This window comes from Rhinolophus hipposideros, assembly GCF_964194185.1.
Source record: "Rhinolophus hipposideros genome assembly, chromosome: 3".
In the NCBI taxonomy this organism is placed as follows: domain Eukaryota; kingdom Metazoa; phylum Chordata; class Mammalia; order Chiroptera; family Rhinolophidae; genus Rhinolophus; species Rhinolophus hipposideros.
Window position 1 is genome coordinate 59,396,618 of NC_138049.1, and position 20,353 is coordinate 59,416,970.

Genomic DNA, 20,353 nt, shown 5'->3' on the forward strand with positions numbered 1-20,353 from the left:
AACCAATTTAGTTACATAGGGACAATATTATTATTTAATAAAAGTTAAATATAATTACATCTATTTCATTGCAGTAGTACTATAACAGGTCTTGTAATAGAGTATATTGTAATATGATTTAGTGGATATACTGCAGTAGATAATATTGATACTGTCTGGTAAACCAGAAGTTAAATGTGCTTCCTAGATTCCCTTTTTCTTTGGTGGTTTTCCATTTAAAGAACAGACTAGGTGAAAACTTGCTTAGTGTATGAAATCTGACAAGATCATAGTTCTTGGTTCTAGGAAAAGGGTCCTATGCTGTTTTATTCATTAAGGCCCTAAGGTCTGAAAAAAAGTCAAAAGAATCAATGCCAGGCCTTGTGATAACACTGATAAAAGTACTATTACCAAAATAAGAGGTGAAAGATTGTTTTACAAAAGAAATGAAATATTGAAAATAAACTTTATATGTATTACTAATTTTCATCAATAAAATGAAACATTAACTTAAAACAATGTTCAGTTAAAAAACAAAAAATATCAAAAGGTAGGAAATTAAAATGCTGTGTTTCTTATTATACCTAACTTTACAATAGACACATACTAGATTAACTTTGCTTTGCGTTCAAATGCTGTTGAACAAATTGAGAAATAAAGCAAAAGAAAAGTTCTAAAACTGCAATTGCACAATTCCTGAAAGCTGTTCCTGTATCCCTTCTCGATTCCTCACCCTTCTTGTGCTGATGTGAGATGATGCAACATCTACGTGATGAGATGAGGTGAGGTAAATGAAGAAGGCGATGTGACATTGGTTAGGCTACTATTGACCTTCTGACAGCATATACATCATAGTTATGTGTGATGGGAATTTATCTTTGATTGAGATTTCAGAAGGCACATTTACCCATAAAAACTTTTTTACTGGTACCTTTTAGAAAACCAGCTGCATTTATACAGAGGAGAAATTGCCTTGATTTCTATGGAACATTTTTTTGGGAAAAGTTACAGAACTCATCTAATTCTTCTTTATGTGGTTGACTCTCAGATATGCCACTTTACCCCAGTTTTTCTCACTGAGTATTTCACACAACCTATTTTATGTAGATATCTCATCTAAAATTTTAATTTTGAGAGCATCTGTTACTTCCCTTTTAACTACATAATTGCTCACTGTTATCCTAAGGGACACAGCTTACGCTGATGCATGTTCTTGGCTTGACTCTTAATGCCATAGCTCCAAAGATTTTGTATATTAGTCCCCCCTTATCTACATGACATACATCCCAAGATCTCCAGTGAATACCTGAAACCCTGGATAGTACTGAACCCTATATATATTGTTTTTCCTATACATACATACATACATACATAACATACATACATACATACATACTTACCTATAATAAAGTTTAATTTATAAATTAAGCACAGTAAGAGATTAACAAGAGTTACTGCTAATAATATAGAACAATTATAACAATGTGCTCTAATAAAAGTTATGTGAGAGTGGGTTCTCTCTTTCTCTCTCGCTCTCTTTCCTTCTCAAAATTCCGTTGTACTGTCCTCACCCTTCTTCTTGTGCTGATGTGAGGTGATGCATTGTCTACGTAATGGGATGAAGTGAGGTAAATGAAGTAGGCGATGTGACATTGGTTAGGCTACTATTGACCTTCTGACAGTACATCTGTTTGGGATGATCCTTGATCATGGAGGATGTCAGTTGGCAATGGGTAACTGAGACCGTGGTAAGGCAAATCCACAGAAAGCAAAACCATGGTGGGGGTAGGGGAGGCTACTATATAGGTTTTAAATAACTCTACATTAATAGTTCCTTAGAGGTTAAGGGAAAACTGTCTTGATGCAACTCATTATTTTCAGTATTAACTGAACTGAAACATAATATTACTTCACAGATAAAATGTTAAGACTTTTATGACCACATCTTTCCAGTATTACCTCTATCATTATCTATTTAATAATAGCCATACGTGTACTCCATCATTTAGAAGTCATCACCAGTGCCAAAATTCATAGTGAAATTGAGAATATCTATTTAATAATACTTCTGTAAAGTATGCTAGAATATTATTTCATAGTTTTCTAAATTAAAATAGTTTTAAATTGGTAAAAGGTATAATACAAGACAATAGGGACCCATTGAAAATTAATTTTTAGGGTTGCTAAAGCAATTGGGAACCATTGAAAAAGTGCCCAACTTTGGCTCATTTAGCAGTCAGGCTGGTGGAATGGCATATGGTTGAGTATCAGTAGTCCTGTGTTCTAAATCCAGTTTTAACCTAGACAAACAGAATTATTTGAAAAACTCAGGTTACTTTTGCTTCAAATCTGTTTTCCCATCTGTTAAAGTGGTAACAGAATTTAATGTAATTTGAAAGTTGAGTGATAAGGATTTAAATTTCTCTACATTAGGTAGCATATATATTCTGTAAATCACGAATGTTAAGCAAAAATGCACCTCCTTATTTGTGAGAAAAATGGGAATAAGCCATCCGTTAGAGGCTTTTATTTGCAGTGGAAGAATGTGAATCCTGAGGGATTCCTCCAGGTAGTTTGCAATTCTGGAAGCCTTACCTTGTAGTTGTTAAATCATGTTGCTGTTCTGTACCCCATGCCCCTGCTTCCTAACCTCCTCTCCCTGTAAAAAGTAAGTAAATGCACACATGTCATTAACACTCTAAGCATATACCTCTTCTCTCTCTTTTTCTCTTTCTCTCTCTCTCTGTCTCTCTCTCTCTCTCTCACTCTCTCTCTCTCTCTCTCTCTCTCTCTCTCATATCTATATAAATCTACATCTATGAATCTATATCTATCTATCTATGTCTTTTAATTCTCTGAGTCTTAATGTTATTAAGCTGCAGCATGTGGATAAAGCATTGCCTTCTCTGTTTCATGGATGTTATATCTGATCATTGAATTAGAGATAATGCATAGCACAAGAAACAGTAAATACTTAAAGAAAGGAATTTCCATCCCGAGAAATCCATGCTAAATTCTTTTTTTTTTTTTCCATGCTAAATTCTTTATACTACCAAATAGCCATTTTTTTTCTGTGGCAAGATGGTATCTTTAGACATATTTTTAAGTGTTATAATTTTGTTATATTATTTTGTAATCAATCTCGTTGTTCTCTTTGTGCCTTAGACTTTTAGTAATTGCTGCTGAGAACATGTGAAGATGCATTAAGCTTCTTCGCGTAATGTGTTATGAGTGTTTTCCACTTGTATGACTCGAGGAAGCAAGCAAAAGGCAGGCTGGCTTCTGAGGGCAGTAGTGGATTGTTAATTCACAAAGAGATGCTTATAATTCTGTTTTCATATCTATCACTTATCACAGTATAGCATATCTTTAAGATAAGTTTCTAAGTTATCTATAATACCAATCTTGTTCATGTAAAAACAGCCTTATTTTCTTGAAACTCACATAATTCTGAGCTTTCACTTGTATCAGAATTATGCATTAAATATTCAGCATGTGAACAAAACTAGAAAATGACTCAACTTTTTCTGGAGAATATACTATCTCGATAAGAAGGGATTGTTTTCCCCACCCAAAAGTGAAAATATGATTAAGTTACTGAATAATGCCTAAGTTGAGAACATTAAATAAACTTGAATATAATAAATTAAAAAGTTATAATTGAAGTTATGTTAAATATTTGCTAATCTTTATAGATATGATCTATTAATTTCTATTAAATGTGAAGGTCACTAAAACTTAGATATTCATTTAATAACTATGAAGGATAAATTGAATATATTTAATATATTCAATGCATAATACCATTTGTTAATAAAACTGTTGTGGAAATAATGAACATTTAATTTACTAAATATATAAAATATCCGGTGATAGCAAATGGTTCAAGGTTACTTGATTTAATAGCAAATAGGATCTCAGAGAGTAAAAGCAGCTTCTCTTGGCTGTGATAGGGACGGTTTCAGTACCTGCCTATTCGTTGCTGAGAGCAGTTGCTGTTAGTAGTGTGAATGCAGCTAAGCCTCTTGTCAGCTGAGGAGAAACACTCCGCGTCTGATTACAGTTGATGGTTTTCTCCTTAATTCTGGTAGAATAGGTTTTTCCTATTCATGGGATTTCACTATTTTTAGTAACAAGGAAGTTCACTTAGTGGAAAGGAACCTGCCTTCTAAGTTAAAGTGGTTGAAATTATACCTTGAAGTTTTCCTGAATGTTTGTAGGGAAAACATTTTCTGTAGTTTTCATATGAAATTTTTTTACATCATTATTATTTTTAGTAGGTGATTAAAACTATTTCAACATTTTTCATTATACATCAAATTAATACATGAAAAAATAGTTCACAGCTATATTAATTTGCAGATGTAATTTTGAAGTATGCTGATGCAAATCAACAAACAAGTTCATTATATTGAAATCAGAGTTACCCTGAATTAAATAGCCTAAGATTTTTGTGTAAATAAATTATGCTTGTGTTCAATTTGGGGCTCTCGACTTGGGACTGTGCCAACTATAGGGGCACGTTTGCTGTATCATTTGGTTTTTATTATTTTGTTTTAAGATGTTATATTATAAAATTGAGTTATTGATATACATACGTTAAAACATTTTATCATAAAGAGTTTGTTTTTCACAAATGGAATTTTATATTTTATTTTTTGCTAAATATTACTAAAATTTAAAAAAGGGGTCTGATTTCTCTTATGTTTCTGTTTTCACTTTCTTTTACATACCCAGCATGTGGCCGTGGGTTCTACAAATCTTCCTCTCAAGATCTTCAGTGCTCTCGTTGTCCGACTCATAGTTTTTCGGATAAAGAAGGCTCTTCGAGATGTGAATGTGAGGATGGGTATTACAGGGCTCCATCTGACCCACCATATGTTGCGTGCACAAGTAAGTTCATCACAGTCAATTTAAAGAAGGACTTTCATATCCCTTCCACTCATTTATATTTTCGGAACATCAAGATAATTATTCCTAAATATTGAAAAATTTTCATCAACTGGTACAGCTAGACAATAATGTAAAATCGATACATCTTACACCAACTTCAGTGTCATTTTTACGTCCGCAAAATCAAGATGTATTTTAAAAGTGTTTTTCACATCTATCTAATAGGAATCATAAATAAAATGTAAAAGTTATTTGAGTCTTACAGGTATATGAAATGTGATTAAGAAGTAAAGGTTTCTGAATTAAAATTCCATCACTCAATAGAGCAAATCTCACATCTTGGTGCATCAATTACTCTTTGAGAGACCTGAACACAAAGCCAATCCCAGGCACTCATGTAAATCATTCTTGAGCACATTAAAAATGAATAGATGTATTCTCTATTGTACGGTTAAAAGGAAAACTATTTTTAAACAACGGCACAACTGTTTTTTTTTAGGTACATTAACTGTTCTTTTTTAATTGCTTGGAAGGAAAATAGCTAAAGACCGTGGTGAAAGTACAAAGACAGTTGTTATCCTGTTTTCCTTTTGACATATTAAATGGAAAATAAATAAAGCCTCTTGCCAAGTGAATTCAAGGAGGCTTTTATACGGCTTCTCTAGGAAAGGTAATGAAATGTTTATGTGAAAGAAAGCATTTCAACTAGTTTTCTGTATGGTAATTGAGCCACTAGCTAAATGCCCCACACAGATCCTACCATTCATTTTGTTTGTTTGCTTTTTTTTCCCTAGTTTTGTTTATTTGTTTATTTTTGGTTTCCAAAGGGCCTCCATCTGCACCACAGAATCTCATTTTCAACATCAACCAAACCACAGTAAGTTTGGAATGGAGTCCTCCTGCAGACAACGGGGGAAGAAACGATGTGACCTACAGGATACTGTGTAAGCGATGCAGCTGGGAGCAGGGCGAATGTGTGCCCTGTGGGAGTCACATTGGGTACATGCCCCAGCAAACTGGATTAGAGGACAACTATGTCACCGTCATAGACTTGCTAGCCCACGCTAATTATACTTTTGAAGTTGAAGCCGTAAATGGAGTTTCTGACTTAAGCCGGTCCCAGAGGCTCTTTGCAGCTGTCAGTATCACCACTGGTCAAGCAGGTATGTTTTTGTGTTTGTCTCCACTAAGTGAATAATGTCACTACATAAATGAGGTGTCTCCCTTGAATATTTAGTTAACTTGGCTACACAGAACTCAATTATTCCAGCTTGTTGATTATTCACACCTTTAACTTTTCTTTGTTATTCCTCCTGTTGCCTGTTAAACCATTACTAGACTCATTAACATCTCCTCCAGAGATCTGGCAGGAGAAATAAAAGGGATAAATTGTAAACCAGTTAAGACTGCTCTAAGACAAGCAACTCTGTTGAAAGAGCTAGAAGAGGAGAGTGAAAATATTGGGTAAAATGAAATGTAGGATGTTTCTTACATTTTTACCTTTTTTTGTGTGTGATATGTGCTCATGATCAAAATCTACATGATAATTAGGAATAATAAAAGAGTTGGTGGCACTGTCTCTCATAGTGTTAACCAGTTTTTTACCACATAGAATGTGATGTCTGTAATATATGGCAAGTCTGCATTAAAATTTGCATGACAGAATTGTAAGTTCATCAATAGATTTGTGATTATATTAATGTCCCTAATATTGGAATGAGTACTTGGTAGATCTCATGAGGATTTCAAAATAAATGGATTAGGAAATATAATAGCCTTGGTGATTATGAACTGATACTTTAGCCTGAAAGCAGTTTCCACCGGCATTTGAAATGCCATACTCAGTCATTCTTTGCTGTGCTACATATATTTTTGAAAATACAAGTTGGAAAGGAAGTTCCATGAATTGGAGACTTTCTAAACCTTCAGAAAAATCTTATTACTGAAGGAAGTTTCAGAAATAGAGGGCTTCCTCAACTTTTGAAAATTCTTGCTGCTGAAGGAAGATGCTATGTAGTAGACGTATCCAAGAGCTATGGCATTTGTCGTTAATAAAATTGGACCTGCACTAAAGTCCTGAGTTGTGCCAGCATCATAAGAAGGTATAACAAGGTCTTTTTGCTCTTTGGCTGACTGTCAAAAACCAGTATCATCCCAAATTCCTGGACATAAATTAATCTATTCTTCATTACTATGCCAGTTTTACCTGTTTAAATTATGTCTTCATAATGAAAACTATGCATATGATCTCCTGCTTACCATTTTAAACAGTTTAGTAGGTTCTTTCTCTAAAGATTTATTTTTGATGTTTATTTAAAAGGCTATTGCAAATCAGATCTCCTGTGTAAAAGTAGAAATCTAGAAGTAAAATTACATAGAGACTTCTAAATCTTCAAAAATTGAACAAAAAACATAACTAGTTTAACTGATACTTGGATTGATTTATTTTCCTGATCTTTACCCTATTTATTAATATTTTTAAATGCTGTTGTCCTTACATATTTTTACTTGTGTTGCTTTATATCCAAATTTGTCTTTGTAACTCTATAGTGAGTGGGTTTGAAACATTTGGGGTTCAACATTGTGACCCTGGAGCTATCTTTGGAATCATTAATAGGACTTAGGTCTACTGAGCTAGAATAGTTGCTGTCTTCTGCCAATACTAAGTATAAAAAGGGACATTTTAATTTCTTTTTGAATATTATCTAAAGATGCTGAACTGATACCACAAAGAGAGTTTGCCAAATAGGTCACTTGAAGAATCTGTTTTCTTACTCTTTAAATGTCTGTTGTTCAATTTTTTTTTCAAGTTAATACTACACAGGCTAAGTGGGTCATAGATTTTCCATAAATTCCTGAATGAAGTATCTCACAGTAGTTAGGTAAAATGGCTTTGTGTATTGATTCCTTTTCTGGTTAAGAGCACACTAGATTTGTTTGTTTTGGGGGGGAGGTAATTTAAATGTTCAAAAATTAGATTGTGATGGTTATACACAGCTCTGTAAATATACTAAAAATATATTGAATTATGTACTTAAAATGAGTGAATTTTATAGTAAGTAAATTATACCTCAATAAACCTATTAATTTTTTTAGAAACAAAATAAATGTAATAAGGTTAAAAGGCAAACTAGGTTTGCACTTTTGTATTAAAATATCAATTCACAATTGCCTAGTCTCAACTACATCACAAATGCTAAAAGCTCGTGAATCTACACTGTTGTACTGTTAACTTTCTCTGTTAGCTTTTTCTACTTTTGAAAAGAAATGAGTTTAAATAAGGCAGCAAGCTGTGGTGATTTTAAAAGTTTTATTTTTTAACAGAGGAAATTTAGATTATGTGAGTGACTGTCGTTCTATTGAATCTGTGTACCTACTTCCTGCCCATCCCTATATTTTTTCTCTTTTTAAGGGGGTGGGGGGAAGATTTGAAACTTTGTCCATGTTCATGACTGTGATGAAAACCTGCAATGATCCTTGAACTTCTTATTATCCATTAACCAAACAGCATTTCCTCCCACCTAGTTTATGCTGTAGTCACTTCAATAATGAATTTAAATCTGAATCTCTGGTCAGTTATCCCCCTCATCAGCAATCCATTGATGCCTAGTATAAAATGGCTTATTAAGAGAATCTGCATGAGTCTGGGCAAGAATACAGAGTAAGGATGGAATATAATCCTCCAGTGTTTGAAAGGTAATGCGTATACTTTGTAGTTCCTTTCTCTTAAAGTTTCTAGTGTGGAGCTCCATACCAGTGTTTGTGGAAATGGAAATACATGAAGGACCTTTTGTCCTTGCTCAGGGTAGGAGTAGGGTTTATTGGTGTAAGCGGACTGTGTCCCAGTTCTGCTACTTATGAGGTACATGCTCATGGATGAAATCACTATAGTTCTTTATGGGTAAAATGGGAATAAAATAATATCTAGCTTCCTGTATTATCCTGTTAAATGAAACAATATCAAAGAAAACTTACAACTCTGTATTATAAAACTGTTAATTGAGTGAATAGCAAGATGGATGTGGATTAGTCCTCTTTTTATGTAACTCTTTGTGAACGTGTCAAGGCAAAACACACTAAATTCTTCATCTATTGCAATGTAGGGGGAAATAAGTTAGGCCCAGAATTGTCAATTATGTGTTACAACATTGGAAGAGGAACAAATTAATTTTGTTTGGCCTGTATAAAATGTGAATATTAGCAAGTCACAAATTATTTTAAGACTGAGGTTCTTATTCCAATCAATAAGTAGCTTTAAGAGGAGATGTGTATGGAAAAGCATAATGTGTGATAGTCACATTTAGATAATTTTTGTAGTTACTTATCAGGAACATATGACCTACATAAAATGGCCGAAATATATTATTTTTATCATTGTTTTGTTTTGTTTTGTTAGGAATGCTATTGACCTATTAAGGGTAAAGTCACACAGATCAAACTTACGTATGTTGGAGACATTTAAAAAAAATATAGGTAAAGGGGAAAGCATATGCATTTGATTTATGGCATTATGCTCCTCTTCTTTACATTGGGAGGCTCTCTTGAACAAAAATGATCTTAATAATTACATGTGTTCTTAAGAGCTGACTATTTAAATGCTACTTTAAAAATATTAATTCATCCAACTATACTGAGTAGTGTGTGTCAAGCACTATGGAGGACGCTCTGATAGGGAGGTAAATAATGGCCCTATGTTTATGAGAAGCTCACACTCTTGTAGATACGTATGTAGTTGCACAACTCATGATAGGGCACTTGAATATATAGGGATGCATGTTGTACGACAACATTAAGTACAAAATACAGAACTCTGAAGGAGGAATGATTCATTCTATTTATGGAAAAAAGGAAAATCCTCTCGGAAAAGATTCCAATCAATCTAGAGCTTCAGAATGGATTTGGTTTTGCCAGAAGGAGGACAGATAAGTCATATGCTAGGCTCTCAAGAGAACCTCCCCCATTAAAACTTTATAATTGCACTATAATTCTTCCATAGACCAATTGCATGACCAGAAGAATGGTCTGCAGAAGTATGAAAGTTCATGAAAACAGGTCACCCTAAAATTATTGTCTCTTTCTGTAATACCTTCATTCACTGTGGGATCATTTAAGCAGCTAAGCAATTTTTAAGTTGGTTAGAAAAACAATACAAAATTACAAAATGTGGTCTTTCCTCCAAAGAGACTTAAGGAAGGTACTTAACAATTATTGTTCAGGTCAGTGAACAATATGTTTAACAAACAGCTATGTTTATCTATGTCTTCACTATCTGAGTTATTTCTGTGTACTAGCTGTACAACAAATGTTGTGCCATTTATTCCAATGAGGAAACTAGTCATACATAAGAAAAGTTAAATGATTTTACAAGAGTGAAAACAGTCAGACATGAATAGGAAGTCATAGGGTTTGATATTCGATAATATAATTACTTGATTTTAGACAAGTTATTTCAGCTCTTTGAACTTCAATTTTCTTCCGAAATGGTATCATGCTATTTGACTCTTCATAAAAGCTGAACTTTTAACTTTGTAGCAGTTATATTTATTAGAATTTTTAAAAGGGCATATTAGAGTACTACAATAATTATATTAATAATAAAAATAATAATAATAAGGGTTGCTAGTTATTGTACACTATGTTCTGGTACTTTTTAAATGTAAAATGTGTTTGAAAAAACTGTCCAAGTTGAGTCACTTAACTTCTTTGGTCTCATGTAGTCCTCCTAAGTAATGGAGAAATTTGAGACAGAAGACCTCTAAGATCCCATCTTATGTCCATAATTAAATGGGCAGAGTCATAATACAATACAAACTATACATTGTTCAGTGTACTGTTGATTGCAAATTATCAATAGCTGAATAATATGCGTACAGATACTTTAATTTCAATGAGATTGATAACTGTTATAATACTCTAGAAAGCATTGGAAATAAGGATGAAAACTGTAACCTCTTGAAAAAGAATATAATTTCCCAGGTTGGGCTCCCCAGGAAGGAGACGCTTAGATGGAGACTAGTGTGCAGGAAGTGTTTTAGGAGGTGCTTTTGGGATCAGCACCGTCGGATGAGAGGGGAAGGGTGTGTTAACTGAGCAGAGGGGAAGATGAGCTTTGATGTGGTCTCACTGTAATCATCAGCCAACTCCACGGGGAGTTCTACACCTGTACAGGAACTTCAGATTGTCCTGAGTTGAAGACAGCGGTAAGCTTTTATACCTCTGTGTTGTCCAGACATTGGCTTCAGGCTGCCCTAGAAGGGAGCACGGTGTCATTTTTCAGACAAGGAAATTCTAAAGGGAAGAGAGCTCTGCTTTCTGGCAGTTATCTGAGCAGCTGGACAAATAAGTTCTTGAGTCCTTCACCAAAAGGATGTGGGCAGTCCATCATAATATCCATTACAGATACTTAAATCTTGCAAAAGAATAAGAGGGGCAGAGTTCAGGGTGTGTTTAGGGAACACTGGTATGAATTGCATGAATAAGGGTTTGTGGGAAGGACGGATGATAGATAGACAAGTGGGGTAGCCAGGATGTTTCTGAATAGACAAGTGACATTAGTGACCCTGGTTTAAGTTTTCAACTTTGTATATCTTCCACACAACATTGATGTATTACATATAGTAGTTGGTATACATAGATAGATAGAGTATTTATATTATATTATATATATAATATATACACACATACACACTACATGCACACACACACACACACACACACACACATTCCTGCTTAGCCTTGATACCTGTGAAAAAACATATGCAGAAGACATTTTCTAAAAATATAAGGAAGTATCAGCAAGTCTGCCAATATGGTAAGGAGAGATATCTTAATTTCTCTACAAAAATACCTTATGGAGTCTCTCTCAAAAATAACTGTTTCGTTTCCCTCATCATAAATTTTGTTGTATACAGATGAATGGTTCAGATAGCACTTTTACATACATACATTATATCATTAAAATCTGAAGTAAATTTATAAAATTGGTAAGACAAGTATTAATACTACCTATAGGTAAAATGTTGAAGTTTAGAGTGTATGACTTAACAAAGGTCACACGGTAAAGTATACAGTGGTGATGTAGATTATTGTGATCAGGTACACTGCTTACCTCAGAATTAGTGTTACGTAATCTCATCATGGGCTGCTATCTCTATTCCTTTATATTGGAATTTTCAGATTGATTTAGTAGTCTGATGATAAATCACTGTTCAATGAAAAAGGGACCTACGAAGAAGTTATTTCCTGAGGATATTAATAACAAATGTAATCTCTAGAAGAGAGCATTAGTAACTATAGTATTTTTCCTTCTGACTTCTCTTTTATTTCCCTTCTTTAAGAAACTTTAAAAATACCCCTGAATATCCTAATTTGACTTATTTCCCTTATGTGTTCAAGGGCCCAGATCTTATTTCTCTGTCAAAAGTGAGATTTGCTTCAGTATTCCCTTTATTTATATTTCTGTAATGTTTATATAATATGTCAAATGAAATATGAGCATAGAGTTATATGGTATAACAAACTAATCAAAATTAGTTTAAAAACACAGTACCAAAAGCTAATTCCTGTATTTGTCAGGAATATCTTTACTCACATTTGTTAATGTGATTCGACTGTGACTATTTTTTTCATAAATTAACTCAGATAATTTTTTTTCAATGATTTAAAACAGTACTACATGTTATAAGTAAAAGAAATTAAGTCCATTTAAGTTTATATATTTTGATATTTCTTAGGCATGTGTAAGCTTGATTTATATTTTAAGGGATCATGATGTTAAGAAAAGATGTTTTCTTGTTTGAGCATTTACTGATTACATTGAGTAATATTAATGTGACAGTTTCCAGAAGGTGAAACGAGACAGAAATGCAAGAAACACCAACAGTACTAGGAACAAAAACATTTTATAGAAATAGTTTTAATGTTGTTAAAACATATCTACATACACACACTGATGCTCCCTGCAGCAGAAAGATCAACTGAAATTCCTTTAATAGTAAGCCATTCAAATTATGCATTTCTATTGTGTTTCTAGTTATTTTATAAGCCTTTCGTATCTGAAAGGCAGAGCAAATTCAATCATGCTAATTTGTACAATAGGGCATGCCATATGTAAAGAAATGCCCCTAAGCAGCCTGTGTTCTCATCCCCACACTTTCATCTTCATCACATTTCCATGTTCACCAATCCCAGTATCTTTGTGAGTTGTCAAATCCACCCTTTTCTGCTTTTATAAATATGTTTAATGTAGTACGTATGCTTGTGTTTGGGTTAGAGTGACAAGTTGATCGTATAGTTTAGTGGAAGGACTATGTAAACATTTGAAAGAAACCCATCATAAGGTGTTTTAAGTAGCCTCTTATAGTTTCAGTTTAATACATCTCAATCTTTTACATTTTTTGATCTCAGAATTGCTACTTTGTGGATAAGATATTGAAGTATCTGGGAAGAAACAGTTAATTTGTGCAATAAGTCAGTTCTACTACTGCTATAAACTGAATTGGGTCCCCCCACCCCAAATTCATATGTTAAGGCCCTAATCCCCAATGTGACTATATTTGAAAATAGAGACTATAAGGAAGTAATTAAGGTTAAATGAGGTCATAGGTTTGGGGCCCTGATCCTATGGGGTTAGTCTATATAAGAAGAGACTAGAGAGTTTGTTCTCTCTCTGTGAACTGCTAAGGAAAGGCCAAGTGAGTACCCAGCGAGAAGGCTGCAATTACCAGCCAGAAAGAGAGCCCTCATCATAATCTGGACCCCGGATTATATATCACTGCCTATTAGGATCATTATCCTGGAATAGTCCATCGTGATAGAATTATAAAAAGTAATTCTTATTATATGTGGACCAGAACTCTCACAGTTCACCATCCAGAACTGTGATAAAATAAATTTCTGTTTTTCAAGACACCCAATCTGTGGTAATTTGTTATGGTAGCCTGAGCAGATTAATACAAATAGCCATCCCTGAGATAGGTTTGTTCTATCCAATTATTTTGAAGGAAATTATTAATTTTCCATATTCATTAGGACAGCGAAGGTGTGCACACTTTTGTGGATGAGGCAAGGAGAGGGAGCTGTAAAAATTTTATGCATTTCTGTGATTTTACCCCCTTCAAAAAAAAGTGCTAAGCGGCAGAAAGACCAATAGTAGTATTTTGTTTTAGATAGCCAAGGCAATTTTTTTTTAACAGAGCCAGTTCATTATCTAATAAATTATATAAAGTGCTACATTGATAGTAGCAGCGCATTCGATACAAAATGAGTTTTGTCCCTGAGTTTTCAAGCTTGAGCAAGTTTGTCATATTCTTGTAATGTTAAACTAGCAAGTTCTACATAATTAAGAAGTGAGTGCTGTTTTAGGATTTTCTAGTGAAAAGTTTTTATAATTCTGTATTTTGGAGATTTTAATTTATAACTTGTTAAATTTAAGCTTCCTCTAAATAGGCTCTTCAAAAAATATATCACTGCCTATTAGGATCATTATCCTGGAATAGTCCATCGTGATAGAATTATAAAAAATAATTCTTATTATATGTGTTGTCCTTAATAGGACATCCTTCATTTTGCTGCTGGCAGTTTATCAAGTGGAGATTTTAGCAAATTTGAAAGTGCATCCACTATAATATTATTTATAAAGAAATAGCAACTTTACTTTTAAAGTTAAGAAGTTTGTTCAGTTGTGATACAGAAAATCTGTTTTAACTGAAATGTGACTACCCAGACCACCTACTCTTTACTTTTAGGGGGAAAAAATAAAAAAAGCAAGTTGATAGCATGGTCTTATATAATATATGCCAATTTTTTTCACGGTAGATCCCTGGGTCAATCTATATTGAATTTGGTCTCTTTTTCTTGAGGTAGTAAATAAGTAATGATACAGCAAAATATATGTAATATTGTAGCATTACTATACTAACAATACAAACTAACACATTTGTAAAATATTTTCAATATGAGTTGAATCAAAAGTGATTTTTTTTTTCCTATTGACCCAAACTGGTTACCTGATTTGCTTGGAATTATTTCACAGTACAAAAAGGTTTTGATCTTTGTGTTGTTTGCTTAGTTCATATAGAGCAAACTATTGTCACCATTTCCCCCCAAAATGCTGTTAAAGGAATAGCATTGTATAGATAGTTTCAAAAAATACTGATTTAATAGCCTGAAGTCAGTAAACTCCATTTCAGACAATGAAAAGCCAGTGGATGATAATTCCATACATTATTTCTATATAGATGAGTACACATAATGTGAATTGGTGGTGGTGGTGGTGGTGGTGGTGGTGGTGGTGGTGGTGGTGGTGGGGGTGGGGGTGGTGGTGGTGGCGGTGGTAGTGGTGATGATGATGATGATGACGATGATGATGATGATGAAGACTTGGGCCCATAAACTTGAAATACACACCTAGGTTCCCCCAGTCCCATGCCCAACACACTGTTACACCCAACTAGGTACACCACCATTTCAAGCTCTGAATAAGCTGAGGGACGTAGCTTTGCGAAAGGTAGGAGACAGTCTTTAAATTGATAAGCACTTAGTTCTGTTTTCAGTACTAGTGTTAAGGGAGAGTAAATGTTGATTATTTTATTCCTTGCTTCATTGGAGATGAACTGAAGCAAATTTGATTCAGACAAGCAATCGGGTGGAATAATGCAGAACCACCCACGAAAACATCTGTACTAATCATCCAATGCAGTAAATTAGAGCTACAAGGAAAAGACATCGATCCAAGAGGGTCATTAACTGTTTTCACCAACTGTTCTAAGTAATAGTGTGAAGAAGAGAACACTATCAACATCTTGCTTTTCAGATCTGTAGATGGCTACTGCGAAAATGCGATTGCCGTTTGTTTCTATTTCAACTGTTTTGTGACTTAGGCTCCCTTTGTACTATTGAAAACAAGAAAAAAAGGATCAATTAAGAGGTAAAAACCCAGGAAAAATCATCCGATTTTCTGCACTCCCTTTACAAAGAGGTCACTCACAAAGAGAGGGATAATTGCTGCAACCCAACAAAATCAGGGAGAAGACAGAATAGATGATATATGTTCTGTGACAAAGTGTGTTGCGGAGATGTACAATGCAGACCTGTAGCCACTTGCCTTAAGGGCTAGAAAAGGAGATCTGTGAAAAACAATAAGCATAGCTTTAATGCACACAGTTCTTAATTATCCATAGCATGTTGACATCAGATAGTTAGTGTCCTAAGTTTTAATAATACTTGATCATGAACTTCATCATATAGGAAGATGCAGAACATTGTCTGGGCATAGCATGCATAATGGCAATCATATATGATAATACATACAAAGATACTGGTTAAGCCATATGACTATTCTGTAGTTTATTCAAATGTTGCTAATACTCTTTAAACACCCTTACCTCTTGTTATATCAAGCTATACCACATGAGCTGATGTATTTATGTGTATAGACATGTATATAGACAATTATAAGTATATGTACTGTTTAACTTCATACACTTTATGAGCACATATACGTTCCTAAGAGAATGCATGTTAGGATGGTAGTGGAGCCTAAATGTTATACATTTGGGAATCAGGGCCTCAACCCTGTGAATCATAATCTTCTAGATGGTGACTTACTGAATGTTCTTTCTTGGGAAGAGAGAGATGGAGCTATACTTAAAAAGCTTGAGAGAGAAGTTTAGAGAACACCAAGAATTAGGACCTGGCAGATTGTCAAAAGCTCTTGATGGAGACCAAAAAGGAGTACCTAGGCCAGTTAGCATGCAGGCTGTGACAGTAACTGAAGGAGGGGAAATGTCCTGAGTCAGTCGATCATAGAATCAAATGTTCAAAGAGGTCAGTAGAAGTGAAGACAGAAGCAAGGGCATGGGACTTGACAATTTCAAGCTGTAAAAAACACTTTTGATAGACAACTTGGGGTAGAAAATGTTATAATCATATTGGTCACAGTTGAAAACAAAGCCAAACACTATGGCATGTGTGACGTAAGGGCTCTAAGTTAACTGAATTGAATTGTAATTGATGGTTTTTTATTCTGTTTTCATACAGCATTTATCAGACTGGTAAAGACTCTAAGACAGAAAATGAGTCTGGATTTTATTTGAAAAAAAATTACTGTCTTTGTTCTTTTCTAATACATTAACATAACCTTGTATTCTCCTTGTTTTGACAGATCATCCTATTTCCCCACATCCCTGACATCACTAAGAACCCAAATTTAGCCTCACATAAATTTCATTGTTGAGAACCTGATAATCTCAGAAATAGAGGTCATAAAAGGAAAGCTGTTAATGCTATACAGATAAATTATGCATTTATAACAGTGTCTCCTCTCATATTTATTATCATTCTTATTATAAAATATTGTTATAAAATCAAATGGCTTGTTACACACATCTCATAAAGACTAGGTCGGTTACTATATATAGTGTATGTAGTTTTTGTATAAGTTTTTGTTACACTTTTGGTTTTCATACTTCTTTATCTTCTTAGGTTCCTTTCTTTCTCCCTGACATTTTAAATTATGCTCCATATCATGTGCTCACTTATAAAAAAGTAGGAGACCCATCTAAAAGTTTGGAAACTTGACTCTTGCTGTTTATAGTATGTCGATATTACTAAGCCTTTACCTTTTATTTTTAGTGATTTAAACAAAGAACCTTTAAAAATAACGTAAACAAAGACGAGAAAATCGTGATGCCATTTCAACAAACCTTGGATATTATGATTTGCAAGTCACTTCTGGTGCACCTGCTGTACTAACTACTGGTGTTATGTTTGGAAAGATACTAACTGGTCTCCTTTAGACTGCTGTCTGACTTTGATGTTTTATTATTTTCTTCAATCCAGGGATGAAACGGATGAATGGATCTTAATTATACTCTCCCTGTGACTCTTTTTTTCAGACCATTTTTCTGGATAAGCATCAGCTAATCTGACAAATCATGAGCAGTTTACTTTATAGTTTGGTTGGGATTAAGTTACTAACTGGAACCTGCAGGGAACATAAAGAGCAGTGTCTCCTGATAAAATGCAATGGGTATTTACCAGGCCTGTTTTCAATTTTAATCAGTAACCTTTAGGAATGGAGAACTATAAACAGATGATTCTCTGACAGATGTATTTTTATACCTTTACCTATAGCACTTAAAACATAAACAGGACCTGTGTATCAAATTTACGTAACTAAAATCTAATTGTGTGCTTGCCTATGCAGTTTCTTCTGAGTTTTCACCATGTGGAAAGAGCTTTTCTGTCAAATTTATTTTTATTTACAACAATTTTAGAAACGTTACTTTATTAGAATTGTTAGAACTTGTATTATGAGCCTATAGGTAATTGTGCAGCACAAGTTTTAGTGTTTTGATTATCTTTCAATTTGAAGTATTTTTATTTGATGTTTGGATGGAGGATTTATCGAGGAGAATTTGCCTTCAAAATTTTTAAGTTTAAATAAAACACAAAGTGTAAATTTTGGGAAGTTACATAACTATTTTTGGGTTTGTAATAGTACATTAATTTTTACTGTATCACGTGTTTCCCTGAAAATAAGACCTAGCCAGACAATCAGCTCTAATGCATCTTTTGGAGCAAAAATTAGTATAAGACCCAGTCTTACTTTAATATAATATAAGATTGGGTCTTATATGATATAATAAATATAATATAATATAGTATAATATAATATAATATAATATAATATAATATAATATAATATAATATAATACTGAGTCTTATATTAATTTTTGCTCCAAAAGATGCATTAGAGCTGATTGTCCGGCTATGTCTTATTTTCGGGGAAATAAGGTATTTAAAGATTTACGTAGAATACATTTTTTTTTCAGCTTTTATGCTAAGGTTATTATTTTTCTAAGAGCACTTGTCCTTGTTTGTGAATTCCATATGCCATCTATGAGATGACACGGTTTTCAGGTTCAGCATTAAGTTTGTTCCTGCAGACAAGACAACTGTTATTTTTTCTTTGTACAGGTCACTAATTAGAGCAAGCAAATGAGTAACATATAAAGCCACATTTTCCAGTAACATTGAATTGGGCATTTTGTTTCATCTACTCTTCTGTGTATAATAAACACACCTAAGAGAATTCAACATGGAAATTAGATTTAGTATCCCTCTGGGTAACTAAAATTACCCTGCTATTGTTATAAAACACCGTTTTTTATTGTTCTTAGACTGTGAATAAACATATTGACAATCAAGAATTAGCAGCAATCCAAGAAGACTTTATTTAATAATGATGAGGTAAAATACTTTTATGCTATTCAATTTATCTAATTTATAACTCCATTTGATTACCCCAGCATGTCTTTCATCTGCAAGAATTGCACCCTGGGGACCAGTCAATTTATTAATTCATCACTTGTTCTTTAATGGTTGCAATCCCCATTAGAGTATGAACATAAAGTGATATTCTCTTCTGAAAGCTGCCAGCCAAATGGTTACAGTCTAGTTGACCTTTTGTTGGTAACTATGATCCTAATGGTTTTTCTATTGGCTTCTGTTTCTAATAGGTTATATTACAATCTAGCTTTTTGTCTTATGGTTTCATGATGAACATAGGAACAGCAAGAGTGAATTCCACACCTGCAATTCCAAAGCTTTATAAAAAGGAACGACTTGCTTCAAGTTAACCTGTAGACTTTTTTAAAATACCTTTTGATTTATCTGTCACTTGATCCATCAGCAATGAATAATTTTCATGGAAGGTGCACTTTAATTACATTCCCATTTGACTTGCATTATCAAGCCCTATCTAAGTAATTAATCTCACCAAGTATCCAATTTCTGCCTTTATTGCTGGCAGGCAGGCCTCCTGAATTGTGTGTGCTTCAATGGGTCTTGGGTCTTTAACCAGGCAGACCCTGAAAGAGATCTGGGGCCTTCCAATGCTAGAACCATGTCTTAGAAGTTTCTTTCTTAGATATTGTGATTAAATTATATCTGACATGTATCACATGTACACTTCTATATTCAATGAAACCTACAGATTATTGTAATCATGAAAACCTTCACTTCTAGGGATAGCCAATGTCCTTGTCACTTTGTATGTTAGGGATACGTGCTAAATTGTTAACTGTAGCTAACATCTGTATCAATCTGCTGATATAAATTTGCCCATTACTACCTAAACTTAAGCATGGCCCTTTAGTTCAGGATTTAAGGTTTGTATGAATTTAGGTGAATATTTGGGTTAAAAGATGATTGGTTCAAAATTAGAATGACTTGCAATTAACCTGCTTTGTATTCAGTCATGTACTCTGTTTTCTGCAATTTTCTTTATTATGAATTAACAGATATCGCACATTTTATGTTTTCCTGTCTTTTGGTTTTGATGACTTTCATTCCTCAATTACTTACACTGATTAATGCCAAAGTTCAATATTACTTAGTTTACACACATACACATACAATAATTCTGAAATATATAATTTGCCTTTCTGTTACAATCTTGTTTTATAATCTAATGAAA

At 33.7% G+C, this 20,353-nt stretch overlaps 1 protein-coding gene across 6 annotated transcripts in view; it reads left to right on the forward strand.

The window, feature by feature from the left end:
- EPHA7 (EPH receptor A7) overlaps nucleotides 1–20,353 on the forward strand; it is a 166,018-nt gene that overhangs the window by 52,662 nt on the left and 93,003 nt on the right. For all 6 annotated transcript variants that reach the window (XM_081044873.1, XM_081044874.1, XM_081044875.1 and 3 more), the window contains exons 4-5: nucleotides 4,717–4,872; nucleotides 5,700–6,035. In XM_081044873.1, the coding sequence (XP_080900999.1) occupies nucleotides 4,717–4,872; nucleotides 5,700–6,035 (492 nt within the window). The remainder of the gene's footprint in view (nucleotides 1–4,716; nucleotides 4,873–5,699; nucleotides 6,036–20,353) is intronic.